General features: G+C 44.9%; 1 protein-coding gene across 2 annotated transcripts in view; it reads left to right on the top strand.

Moving 5' to 3' along the window:
• The first annotated feature begins 382 nt into the window (after window positions 1-382).
• The window catches only part of GRIN2A (glutamate receptor, ionotropic, N-methyl D-aspartate 2A), a 442,009-nt gene continuing 428,934 nt past the window's right edge, over window positions 383-13,457 (top strand). Inside the window, exon 1 of one of the 2 annotated variants that reach the window (XM_010850655.1) lies at window positions 383-811. In XM_010850655.1, coding sequence (XP_010848957.1) covers window positions 398-811 — 414 coding nt within the window. In that variant the 5' untranslated portion in view covers window positions 383-397. The remainder of the gene's footprint in view (window positions 812-13,457) is intronic. The other variant, XM_010850656.1, reaches the window with a different exon arrangement.

The raw sequence follows: 13,457 nt of genomic DNA, 5'->3' as shown, positions 1-13,457 counted from the left end.
TTAGACTCGCGGGGGTGGGAGAGGGGTGGGTGGAGGGTTTGCTCCGTGCGCCTACGTCAGGGGCAGTCGCCAAGTGGTCCCACTTGGGGAGTGCGGTGGGAGATGTGGGTTGAGTCGAGGAGAGAGAGGAGGCTGAATGCGAAGGTGGGTTTGAGGACAGTTACGGAGAATCAGCTCGGATTGGAGTTGTGGGCTGAGGTGCAGATGGGTCGAGGGACGTGGATGGCCAGGGGATGGGGAATGGAGTCAGAGACTCCAAGAGCTCTCCCTGGGGTGGTTTCCGTACCTGGCTCCCAGAGCAAGGGGCTGGGTGGGCAAACCCCTCCTCTAGAACCCTCGTGCACCGCCGCGGCGCTGACTCTTCCTCTCCACCTTGCAGGGACCGTAAGTGGCGACTATGGGCAGACTGGGCTACTGGACCTTGCTGGTGCTGCCGACCCTTCTGGTCTGGCGCGGTCCGGCGCAGAGCGCGGCGGCGGAGAAGGGTCCCCCGGCGCTGAACATCGCAGTGCTGCTGGGTCACAGCCACGACGTGACGGAGCGTGAACTGCGAAACCTGTGGGGCCCCGAGCAGGCAGCCGGGCTGCCCCTGGACGTGAACGTGGTGGCGCTGCTGATGAACCGCACGGATCCCAAGAGCCTCATCACGCACGTGTGTGACCTCATGTCAGGGGCACGCATCCACGGCCTGGTGTTCGGGGATGACACCGACCAGGAGGCCGTGGCCCAGATGCTGGATTTTATCTCCTCACAGACTTTCATTCCCATCCTGGGCATCCACGGGGGCGCATCTATGATCATGGCTGACAAGGTAAGGCCGGGAGGCGATGGGCCGTCAGGACCCCAGCGCGTGCCAGGCGTATGGCGGCCACTGCAAATTTTCGGGAGCTCCTGGCGTCCGTCTTAATCTGAAAGGGGGTTGTGGCCACCGACCCTGGGGAGAGCCAGGTCCTGCTTCTCCAACCTGGAATCGAATGGAAACGCTTTTTGCTTTGGTTTTGAAAGTGGAGATACTCGGAGGCAGCTTGGGTGTGCCAGGAAGAATTCAGTAAATGCAGAAGTAAATGGGGTGGTGGAATGCTTAGAGACGGCTAGGTGGTGCACGGAGGTGAGCCTGGGGGCAACTTGATACAATAAGGTTTATATTCCTACAGTATCAGCTTTACCTGATTGTGTTGTGGCAAATGTCTATCTTTTCCCCTACTAAAAGCCACGGAAACTATTTTTAAAGGATCAAACGTGGGAATATTGTGGAATAAAATGCAAAGTTTTAGGTAAAGCAGAAAAAGGCAGAAAAATGTCATGTTTCCACAGACTCTCTACAATTAGAGGAAGTGGGGGGAAGTCTGAGGAGCCCTGGGCTAATGGCACACAGGTCTGTGTTTCTCCAAGGGAGTGGCTGTGAGTGGAGAGAAGGGACTGCTGACCTAGAGCATGGTGGCTTTGGGTGTTCCTACTTGTTACCTGGATGGGACTGCCCGGGGCTCTGAGGCCCTCAGATGGAGGGGTTGGCTCCCAAGGATGGATTTTGATAAGGGTAGTTGGAGGGTGTCCCAGTGAAGGAAAGGTGTCCAGATCTCTTGGCTTAGAGTGGGAGGGGGGTCTTTCTGTGGATCACCTGGGGGTGTTGGTGTGGAGAAGAGGGGTCTGGAGATTTGAGTGAGATGTTCTGAGGGCCTGGTTTGAGAACTGTGCCAAAGTGCAGGTGGAAAAGAAGCAAGGTGAAGAATGAGAAAGAAGGGGACGGTTGGTGTTTGTGGGTGCTCTGTGCTTCTATCTAAGCCCTGGAAGAGAAATGGGGGGGGGATGTCAGGAAGGGAAGTGTGAATGTACTTGTGTGGTGTGGGCACCCCCAGCCCCGAGACCTTTTTGGAGCGTGTTCATTAGATAGCAGGAGACATCCTAATGGAGCCAGCAGACGTTTATCATAGCACTTTGCCTCTGATGCTCTCAAAGCACTTTTACATTCATCAAATCAAATACTACTTCTGCCTCAGCAATTCCCACAAGCTCCTTTGGGAACCATATTAATTCTTTCAGGTCTCCTGGGCTGCGGCACATTCTGTTGAAATACACAACCGATGCAGTATCTTATTAAACATTCCTTTTAAATGGTTGCAACCTAGCAGAATTCCTGTGTGGTTGAGTATTTTCCCAGCCACCTCTCAGTTTTGGGGGGGGGTTCCTTTCTGGGATGAAAAAAGTAGGAAACAGCTGTGTCTTGCCACTGATATGTGGCCATTTCAGAACTGGCAAAGGTCTTAGAGTCTATTAGAGCATCCTGTAACTTTCAGGTGAAGAGATTGAGGCTCAGGGCAATTAAAGACTTAGCTAAGACCACACGATACATGATGGAACTAGATCTCTGGTTTTCTGGTCCTCTGGTTTCTGACGAACGCACAAAGGAGGAGGAGAACAGCATTTCCCAGCAGGGTTTTGGAGTGTGATTTGGGCTTTAAATATCACCACTGATTCCTTCTCCCTTCTGAAGTTTTGATGGAGCAACATGCACTTAAACAGGAGCCATATTGAAAGTGAAATTTCTGTATCGACTAGGGCCCAGCACAATCAGTGGAGAAATACGGTAAAAGCTGAATAGGAGAAGTGTTGCCAGGTGTGGGGCTCGGGCTCTTGCCTGACTTACCCATCTGACTATAGGCAAAGAAGCAGGAACAGAAATGGGCTTATAGTTAGCATCCCCTTCATATGCAGTGACCCGTCCATGTCCGGCTCTGACTTACTGGACCTCTAAGAGGGTATTAGGAAGGGAGTTTTGAGAAGTCCGGAGGATATGGGTGGAAGCATCTTCTCTTGTGGAATTAAACTGCCTTATGGGGATTGGACATGAGTGTGACCCCACTTAAAGAAGAAAAAGGACCTCAGGATAGGGCGAGAGGAAAATGAGAAAGGATGTTTTCAGAGACGTAAAGATGGAAACTGATTTAAGAGCGGGTGGAGAGGAGAGGAATAAAAGGGTGCCTTGGCTCAAAAATGATGAAAGGAGTTGGATGGTCTTCATTACTGTTGGGGCTTTCCGAGTTGGTCTTGATGGCAGGAAATCAAAGAAGCCGTGGGATAACATTAGGGTATATGTTGGGTCCCCTATGTGGGATGTGCAAGTGATGTTAAGAGGAGTGGGGTTGAGGAGTGGGATTTCAGGAAACCTGATTGTGTTAAAGGAAAGAGATCGTCTGGGATGTGAACAGCCCTTCCTTCCATTAGTAACACGTTGAGTTGGCTTGTGTCTTTGCCGCCTGTTTCTGTGGAGTTGCAGTTTGGCTCTGAAGAAGCAGTCATGGACATCGCCTTGTTCGGTTGGGTGTGCCCTTGGTCTTGTGGCCACAGAATCTGAGTCTCCCCAAACCACTGAGACCTCTCCATCCCCCCTTAAGATGACATCATTTGGTAAAGCCCAGCACATACCTGTGTTGTCTGCACTTCTAAATTGGTAACATGATCCAGTCTCGGTGAATAAGAATGGCAGTTAATTTGACTATCAATTAAATCAATTAAATTTATGCCTCTCTCCCCAGTTCTTAACCTTTTCCCCAAACTTCTTTACCCTTGGTAGCGGGGTGGGGGGAGGAAAGAACAGAGCGTTGTAGTAATTGAAATGTGGGAAGTGGCAGATTTTTGTGGTTTAACTTAATTTACGATGGAGATATTAATTTTTTGCTTCTATCACTGGGTGGTCTTGAAATATAATTAATTTAGAGGTGAAAATAATGCTGAACGTTGATGGAGTTCTAACCTTATCTTGGTCTGGCCATTTTGTTCCCATGCACATGAAATCCACTCTGGCTTTAGTAACAGCCCTAGTAAATCAAGCATAGACACTGGACTTTTATGTCGCTGCTCAATGTCCTCACCTCCTCCCCTTCCTCCCTTATTCCTAACTGCTCCACGGGAGGGAAGAGGCAAGGCTTACAATTTAGCTACATCCATCCATGTCAGTTACTGCGTGGGTTTTGCTTTATATATTATTTCTATATATACTTTTTATCTCCTCTACTGGAGTGTAAGTTCCTTGAGGACAGATTTTTTTTTTCAAAGTGTTTATGTGTATATGTATATTTGAAATAATGATATTCCTCCTCCACAGACAGTTTATAAAAATAATGTCTTTTCATTACAGAGCACTTAGAAAGTGTATTAAAGTTTAAAGAAGAAAATAAAAATCTCCCTTTAAATCTTATCGCCAGGGGTAACCACTGTGGACTCTTGGATCTATTTAGTTTTAAGCTCTATGTATTTAGTTATAAGGGCTTCCCTCATAGCTCAGTTGGTAAAGAATCTGCCTGCAGTGCAGGAGACCCGGGTTCCATTCCTGGGTCGGGAAGATCCCCTGGAGAAGGAAATGGCAACCCACTCCAGTATTCTTGCCTGGAGAATCCCATGGACAGAAGAGCCTGGCGGGCTACAGTCCACGGGGTCACAAGAATCGGACACAACTTAGTGACTAAACCACCACCACCATTTAGTTATAAGTTCGGGATTATATTGTGTGTGTGTGTATTGTTTTGTTTATTGTACTTTGCCTCCTGTGGACTTTCTTAGAAGATCCAGGGTTTTTGTTTACCCTGGAAGAATCTCAGCCAACCTTCTCTTTGTCTTGTAGTTAGTCTCTCAGTAATTTCTCTGTGTATCTTAAACATTTTTTTAAGTTCTCTGTCTCTGTGTGCTGTGTTTCTATGGCATTTCCTCAATTCTTTATTCTAGTTAACCAGCTCTTTTCATTTGTGTCTGGTCTATTTTTTTGCCTATCTGTGGAGTCTTAAATTTCAACACTGATTCATTTTATTTCTAAGATACATAACGGTTTTCTGCTTTTGTTTTATTGAAACAATACCTTCTCATACCTTCCTGCTTTTGTTTTATTGAAACCTCTTCTCACTTTGTGGATGTAAATCTCTTCTGTCCCTTTGAGGATTTAAAAAATACTTCTTACGAAGTCCTCCTCTGATTGCTCTAGCATCTTTCCTTCTTCCCATATGAATTCTTCCGTTTTGTAGAGTTTGATCGTTGGATATCCTCACATGTTCTCGAATTTTTATTTGTGAACTTATTGTCAAGGCAGTTTTATGGCTTCTTCTGCCCTGTAGCTACAAGCTGGTGTTTTTCAACCAGAGCTCTTGTCAACAGCTCAGCTCAGAGCTCTTTTCCCGCTCTGTACACTCTGTGGTGCAGGCTTGGGTCCTGGTCTCCTGTAGGCGCTCTCATTCTGGCCCCGTTATACATGCAGGGACCCTCTTATGGCTGTGACTCGTGGTGGGTGGTGCAGGCACTTTGTCCCCATTCACGGTTAGCTGCATGGTTTGGGTCCAGTCCTGCCCCTTGTCCCCTTGGTAGATCTTGGGACCTCTGCTCCCATGGCTCATATCAGACTTACTCCCCCATGCACTTTGATTCCTCCTGAAATTGTAGAGTCTCATCTTGTGATTCATTTATTTTTAGGGAGCACCTTCTATTTCTGTGATTCCCTTATTTTCAAGCAGCATTTTATAAATTTTGAGATATCTAAAGTTTGATCTATAAATTCTGTGTCTTAGGAGCAGAAGAGGGAGGCAGCTGAATGTGTTCTCTCTGATTTTGACCCAGTTATATTTCACAACCTGCTTTTATTTCTTTCAGACTTGATTGTGTAGTCTTGGAATTTTTCCTTATCATTAAATCGACTTCTCAAACATGATTTTAAATGGTGCAGAATGTTCTGTTTATACCACAATGATTTAAACTTTTCTTCTATTTTTTCCCATCTTTAGTAAGGTTGGTTTCTGGTCCAGATGCATGTTCTTTTGGGCACCTTGCACTGATCTTTGCTTTCTGCCTTTGTTTCTGGGTACATATATGGCGACTGAGTGAATCAAGTCATTGGTTTGGATGCCAGCTTGCTGCAGTTTCTGGAAGAACTTACCGTGCTGTGGGTCAGGGTTTTCCACCCAGTGTTTGTTCCCAAATGCTGACTGATTTCATGGGTGTGTGCCAAGTCTCCTCTTCTCTCTAGTGGGCAGATAATCACTAGCCATCCTGAGGATTAACAGACGTTGGGGGCTTCCATATGAAAGGCCTCCGTAGCTCTGCTGAGGAACAGCTCACCTGTAGGAGGCTGCTGCACTCGTAACCCGGCAGCTCCGAGTTTGGGTGGGAGTGATGAGCCTGCCCATTAAACTCAGAAAGCTTCTGGAAAGGGCAGACATGCACATCAGAAGGTCGACGGAGCCCACTCAGATCCTGATGTAGAGGCATCAGGTGGTTCCTGGGAGAGTGAGTGGGGAGGCCTATCTTTAGCCTTTTCCATGAGGCACGTCAGATGTAGTCATCACTCCTCCTCACAGAAGTCATGGAGAACCACCACCCTGTGAGGCACGGTAACCTTTCCGTGGGGCCCTGGGGGTCCCTGCTCATCACCTGGACCCTTGATAGATGTGGTCTGGCGGTGTTGGGGGAGTATTCATCTTCTCTTTGGTAGCCTCACATGGAAAATGCTTCTCTAGGTAGAGTGAGGAGAAGGCAATGGCACCCCACTCAAGTACTCTTGCCTGGCAAATCCCATGGATGGAGGAGCCTGGTAGGCTGCAGTCCATGGGGTTGCTAAGAGTCGGACACGACTGAGCGACTTCACTTTCACTTTTCAATTCATGCATTGGAGAAGGAAATGGCAACCCACTCCAGTGTTCTTGCCTGGAGAATCCCAGGGACAGGGGAGCCTGGTGGGCTGCCGTCTATGGGGTCGCACAGAGTTGGACACGACTGAAGTGACTTAACAGGTAGAGTGAAGGGGAGACGGAAAGATAATGACAGAGAGAAAGAGAGTGTGGAAAATCTCGGATTTGTAACAGGGGCTTGGTGGCTTCTAATAAGGCCATCATGAAAAGGAATGGTTATAAGGTTACTAACTACTGTGGTTTGTTCTACACTGCCCCTTAATTATTTAAATTTGAATTACTTGCCAACGTTTTAAAGTTAGGTGGTATCACATTTATTATTATTTTTTTGAACCCAAATTTCCTGCTTCTTTGGGAAAATCAGAAGGCCTGGTAACACTAGCCTTGCTTCTTCCCATAGTGACAGGTGGCTGGAGATGAATAGTGCCCCTCTCCCCCTTAAATTGGAAAAGGAAATGGCAACCCACTCCAGTATTCTTGCCTGGAGAATCCCCATGGACAGAGGAGCCTGGTGGGCTACAGTCCATGGGGTTGCAAAGAGTTGGTCACGACTGAAGCGACTGAGCACCCCCTTAAACGGGCCTGAAGCTTGTCCTGCCTTCAGACTCCAGTTTGCTCACCTCACTCACTCATGTCACAGAGCTGGTCCTGAAGGCACTGGGGTTGGTGACCCCTGATACGATAAAGAAAGAAGCTGGCCTTTGTTAAGAGGGTCGCTTTCCTTCTCTCCCAGACTGCTCCTTGAGAGGTGGAAAACTGGAGATGTGCACGCAGCCACGTTGCAACGTTCACAGCTGCCACCCCTAATCCGCGGTGGCATTTTGTCCTTTTTGACCACAAGCCCTAAATTCTTCTAACATGGTCCTCCAGGAAGCCACTACCAAGTTAGTTAGCTTGAGTTCGCTAACTACCAAGTTAGTGAACTTGAGTCAGAAGACCCCAGAATACCCTAGACAAACAGTCTGAGCACCTACATTCCATTTCCAAATGGCAGTGTGACTTTGAAACAGTCTCTTCAGCTTTCTCTCCCTCAGTTTCTCCTTCTGTAAAATGAAAGTTTAGGGAGATAATATCTTTTAAAACCTCTTTCCAGCTCTGAAAATTTTATTGCCTTCGAGAAAAGGCTGTGAAGAAACATAACAAAATGTGAGCTGTGATTATCTTTGGGTGGTTTGTTCATGGGTGTTTTCATTTTTTAAAAAATATCATTACAGCAAGGCTAATAAGTTGAACCTTGAGTTGGATTGTCTGTGTTTAAATTCAGGTTCTGGGTGATCATGGGGAAGTTGCTTCATGTCTCTGAGCCTTAGTGTCTTCATTTTTAGGATGAGGACAGTAATAGTACCTGCTTCCTAGAGATTTAAATGAGATAATAGATATAAAGTATGTAGCTTAGTGATTGGCTCTTAATATATACTTCTTATAGGAATGTTACTGTTATTGTGTCTATATCTCATGGTTTTTATTTTTCTCCAAAGTACATGTGTGTTCTTAGTTGCTCAGTCGTGTCTGACTCTTCGCAACCCCATGGACTGTGGCCTGCCAGGCTCCTCTGTCCTTGGGGATTCTCCAGGCAAGAATACTGGACTGGATTGCTAGGCCCTCCTCCAGGGGATCTTCCCAAGCCAGGGATCGAACCCAATGCAGGCGGATTCTTTACTGATTGAACCACCAGGGAAGCCCATAGTACATGTGCTTTTTAATAACCAGAAGGGGTATTATAATAAAATTATAATAATATTATAACAACCTGAAGGGTAATGTGGTGATATGAGGCTATTCCCTGGGAGAAACTGGAAATGAGTCTCATAGAACTCTTAGATGGGAGAGTCCAACATGAAATGATTCATAATTTCTGAACTGGGACAACCAGAAGCTTTCTTTGACTTTTTAGGTTGCTATGAGCTTTATCTTGGCAAACTGAAGATTAAATGTGGCCAGTGTGAAAGTGACTGTTAGAGGTGACCTTTATGGTAAATAACTCCACCAATTGGAATACATGTTTGCACTGGGCTTAGGGCTTTGGGTCTAGACATATATGTGTGTGTGTTAGTCACTCAGTCATGTTCAACTCTTTGCAAGCCCATGGACTGTAGCCCACCAGGCTCCTCTGTCCATGGAATTCTCCAGGCAAGAATACTGCAGTGGGTAGCCATTCCTTTCTCCAGGGGATGGTCCCGACCCAGGGATTGAACCTGGGTCTTCTGCGTTGCAGATGTATTCTTTATCATCTGAGCCACCAGGGAAGCCCGTGGACGTGTATAGTTTCTCATTTTCTTTCTGCCAAGGATTAAGCGCCTCTGAGACAGCCTGAGGCCACCTGGCAGCCCCAAAGATATTTGACTGAAGAATCCTTGTGATCTTATTCTTTTCCTCTTATTTTATTATCCTTTTAAATTAATGATTGTAAATCCAGTTGGTTTAGGGAAGAGGCTTAGATTCAAGAGGGAATATAGATTTTGATGTTAATAATCTGGTTGCTTTAATTGAAATGATTTAAGATGTTGGATGATGGAAGTAAAATTCAAAACTGTCTTTCCAGATTGAAATGATGAACCCATACTACAGACTGCACTGAAGGGTTTAAGGATATACATTCTTGCAGGAAGAGGGAGATGTGACTTTCCAATTCACTTGAAATTGATTTTTGTAAGAATCATGAACCAGTGGACTGCCTCCTGATCTGGCTCATGGATGCATCAGTATTTTATTTCACCAGCATAGTATTCTTAAATGCTTAAGTTTTAATGTCTTTGGACAAGGCATTCATTTTTAGGTTCCCTACAGCCCTCCTCACTCCCTGTTACCTCACATGTAATCAGATTCACACATTTATGTTAACTGCATGGACTCTGCAAGCATTTGAAATTGTGATCCTCAATCACAGGATTTTTGTTTATTTACTCATTTGTTTTTTGCATTGACCAAGATACTCAGCAGGTTCCAAGAAGTGATAGGGTTCATAAAAAAAATAAAGCCCACATCTCTAGAAATATAATGTTTAAATCAAGAGAGGTGATAGTTCTATTATACCTTTTCTGTTGTTAGGAGTCCCTTCCGCTCCAAGTCGCAGAGTATTTGACCAGCACGGGCTTAAACCATTAGGACATTTGGTTTTATTGTTGAACAAGGTGCCCTAGGTCTGGTTTAGTATCCCAGTAGCCCGTTGAGGGCTCAGGTCCTTTCCATTCCTCTGTCTTGCCTTCCCCAGATGTTGGTTCACCTTGGTCACAGTATGGCTGCTCTGTTTCAGCTGTCACATCTTCACCTGCCAGCGTTCATAAAAGGAAGAAAAGGGAGAGACGTAAGACTTTATTCTTGGCCCTCCCTCTATCCTTTTAATAGAGCAGACATCCTGTTACATTTCATTGGCCAAAACTGAGTCATATACCATCTCTTGAACATCACTGATTGAAATTAATAATCAAAATTTTTCTCCAAGAGTGGATAATTGCCACTGGAGCAAAATTTTTTTCTGTTAGCAGAGGTGTAGGAGCAGTGGCTAGTTGGTCCACCGGATGCTGTCTCCAGCAACATTAATGCATCTGGAGACTTGACTTAGTTGTGGGGGGGTAATATTTGAAGATGAATGTTGAAAAACTTCAGTATGTCCAGAGGAAGAGCCTCCAGGATTATGTAGTATCTAAATAATGTATGATGAGAGTCTCAGAATAAATATTTAGGAAAATTCAGCCTGGAGAAGATAAATCTCAGAGATGATAAGAGATATGTTCAAATACCCCATGGGCTCTTACAGGGTAGAAAGTTAAGTCTTAATTTTGTTGTTGTTGTTGTTCTGGGGACAAAACTGAGACCAGAGGGTGAAATTATAAGGTTGTTATGAAGAATAAGCTTTGGCAATTAGGTCTCTAATAGAAGACTGTGATATTTCATAGAATAATGTGTCTGTTGGACCTGACTGAGCCCAGAGTGACTGCCATCTGTCAGGGACACAACAGAGAGTCAGACTCACACTGGCAAGCTTGGACTGGGTCACTTCCGGGGTCCTTTCTAACTCCGAGACTCTGCACCTCTCAAGTTCTTGAATTTCTAAAAATCCCCACATCCTGATACTTTAGGCCCTTGGGTTTGGCTGAAAACCAACATCCTCACTTTCTGTAAGTGGGTGAGTAATTCAGTATAAATTTGCCTGGCATGGGGGAGGAATTTATGAACCCTGCATCATCACCCTAAATCCCCAGAGGACTTTACATCATTCCGAAGGGTAGGTGATATTTGAAAAGCATAAAACCTATGTATATATCAACTCACACACACACACACACATAAATATGAACATAAGTAGGTCAGCTGGCATCATATTTACTAGTGGAAATGTTTTTGGCTGAGAAGTTCATCTATAGAAGACGACGTTTAGAGTAATTGCCAATGATCTCAAAAAGGGAAGTTTTTTGCAGTTCAGTTAATCATCATTACTTATTAAAGTATATTCCTGTTTGTGTGCATATTACTTTGGTAATACTTTTGTATATCCTAAAGAGACAGCCAGACCCCTCTCTGATGTTTCAGCTAGGAAATTATCCTTTTCTGTCTGTTGTACTCCCCTGTGTTTTGAACATTTGCTTACGGCAGAAACTGCTCTGGGTACTATTCCATTGTTTATCTCTTCCTCTGTTTTCCCCTCACACCTCCTAAGGAGCAAACACAACCCGATTGCTTCCAAATGCTTTGCCTTTCCATTCAAATTTTACGACTTTGCATATGATGGAAACGGGTATGGTTTTTTTGTAATTATTCATTTATTAGAAATAGGTATGCAGGAGCAGAGTAAAAAAAAAAAAACAGAAAATACAGTGCAGCAGAGAAAGAATGTTTGCTTAATTAATGCACGATGCCTGGTTCTCTCCGTGGAGGTGACCCTGTTACCTATTCAAAGAGAAAAAATGTTAATTGGGATGGTAGTTTGTTTCCCTTTGTGATTTTTGCTGAAGTTGGTATGTTACAAGGATCTTTTTCCTGTTTTAAAATCTCACTGACTTGAAAGAGGTTAATCATTTTCCATTGGTCCCCAACTGTGTCTGTTTTTTCCCAAGCAAAATAAAAGCTCACGCTGGAATACAAGCTGAAAATCACTGGCACCTCAAAGCTAGGCCTACCTACTCATCCAAGGGATTTAAGATCCTTTGGGGTTATCTGGGGAGAGGAGGAGTCAGGATCACTTTACAGGCTAATGAGAGCTATGGGCCCTTCCCCAGAGGAATATTCAGGAGCCTTCATCTGATACCATGTCAATTTCAGGGGCACACAGACCCTCTGAAACCCATTCATAGCCTCCTTGGAATTGATTTATTCTTACTGGTTTATGAATATGTTCATTCTTCACTGAGCCTGTAAAACCTGGGCCCAAATGTTCTATAGATGTATCTGTGATCAAATTATTTGCTTCCTTGCTATATAGCACAGAGAGCTCAGCTCAGTGCTCTGTGATGACCTAGAGGGGTGGGTTGATGGAGTGAGGGGGGGTCCAAAAGGGAGGGGATACATATCACTGATTCACTTTGTTGCACAGCAGAAATGAATACAAAATTGTAAAGCTACTATCTCCAATACAAAGAATGCAGGTGCGTGCATGCACACGCGCACACACACACACACATGCAGAAAAAAAGGTTATTTGCTTCCATGTAACTTAGAATCTAGTTGGAGGAGACGTGCAGTTAATGCCCTGAGTGATGCATCAATGCTTTGGGGGCTATGAGACTATAGAAAGAAGCACCTCTTTCAGAGGTCTGAGGGTGGGGGATAAAAGCCAGGGAAGATGCCCTAGGGTCAAAGTCAAGAACTCTGGATCCGGGAACAGGCCACCACCCACGTGCCTGCCTGTAGGTCATCATCCAGCACAGTGGCCAGAGGAATAGCCTCAGTGTGGAGGGGGCCACGTCACCCCCCACTCCACCCCAACCTGTCCCTCGAGGCTGTCAGGCTCCAGGGACGCCTTGACAGCTCCTGGGTTTTCCTCTGGACGGCAGTTCTCAAAATCAAAACACTGAATTTTTTGCCGATTTCTAGTCTGTTGTCACAAATGGCGGGATGTCTCCTGCTTTATCTTGTCTCTTCCACGTTAGGAAATTCTTGACAGAAGGAGTGAATGCCATTCGAGATCCCTATTGTCTTGTGTGTCTATAGTCCTTGGACTGGGAAAAAAAAAAAAAACCGAACACAAAACCCCTTATTTTCTAAGTGAATTGTTGTAAAGCTAAGATATTTGTGGGGCTGAGGATGTGTCGTGTTGATTGACGAGTGGACAGAGCCACTATGGGAAGACACTGGGAGCTGTAGAAAAGGATGTGCTTGCAGAGGCTCTAGCGCCAGCTGAGGGGCATGGCTTCCGCCTATGGAATTTTGAAGATGGTAGGCCCAGGTGAAGACCCGAGCTTTATGGTCAGATTGCCCTTTAGTTAATTACTGTTGGTTTTCACCTTGGTTAATTGGTATTCATTTTTTCCCTCCCCTTGTTTACTATTCTTTTTTTTTTAAAATTGAAGCATAACTGAAATAACATTATGTTAGTTTCAGGTAAATGATGCAATGATTTAATATTTGTATATATTGCAAAATGAACACCACAATGAGTCCAGTTAACATTCATCACTATGCATGCTTACAACCTATTTTTCTTGCAAAGCTGTTTCCCAAGGTGGTTTTTTTTTTTAATTAGATAATTGCTTTACAATATTATGTTGATTTCTGCCATTCATCAACATGGATCAGCCACAGGTATACATATGTCCCCTCCCTCCTGAGCCCCCCTCCCATCTCCCACCCCATCCC

Source organism: Bison bison, unplaced genomic scaffold, assembly GCF_000754665.1.
Source record: "Bison bison bison isolate TAMUID 2011002044 unplaced genomic scaffold, Bison_UMD1.0 scf7180017864293, whole genome shotgun sequence".
NCBI lineage: Eukaryota > Metazoa > Chordata > Mammalia > Artiodactyla > Bovidae > Bison > Bison bison.
This window is presented reverse-complemented; position numbering and strand designations above follow the sequence as displayed.